This window comes from Trypanosoma equiperdum (assembly GCF_001457755.1).
Source record: "Trypanosoma equiperdum strain OVI genome assembly, contig: ctg_84, whole genome shotgun sequence".
NCBI lineage: Eukaryota > Euglenozoa > Kinetoplastea > Trypanosomatida > Trypanosomatidae > Trypanosoma > Trypanosoma equiperdum.
In genome coordinates this window covers 1-322 of record NW_027124809.1, presented here as the reverse complement: position 1 = coordinate 322, position 322 = coordinate 1, and the positions used below count along the sequence as shown (strand labels likewise).

The following is a 322-nucleotide window of genomic DNA, read 5'->3' as shown; positions in this document are numbered from 1 at the left end:
GCTTGAACCGACCAAGGAACAAATTGTACATGGATGGTGCGGTAAATAATTTGAGCGACACAATAAAGTGGAGAGGGGAGAGTCGAGACGGAGCCATTTTTTTCCAGCTGACGGTCCAAGTACAAAATGTCTTTGGTCCCCTTATCGGACCTTTTTCCGCCGGGCAGCCCCCTCCCGTACTTCTTGAAGTAATGTCAAATATCACCTCTCTTCACTCCCACTTTAACAAGGTGCATAACAACTTCACGTCGCTGCTATTCGACATTGATGTTGCTGGTAATGTTACCACCGCTAATTCTTCCATCTGACAAATATGTTCATA

At 45.3% G+C, this 322-nt stretch overlaps 1 pseudogene across 1 annotated transcript in view; it reads left to right on the top strand.

The window, feature by feature from the left end:
* The window catches only part of TEOVI_000400000:pseudogene, a 1237-nt pseudogene extending 929 nt beyond the window's left edge, over nt 1-308 (top strand). Inside the window, exon 3 of the mRNA in view lies at nt 78-308. Coding sequence covers nt 78-308 — 231 coding nt within the window. The remainder of the gene's footprint in view (nt 1-77) is intronic.
* The last annotated feature ends 14 nt before the right edge of the window (nt 309-322 follow it).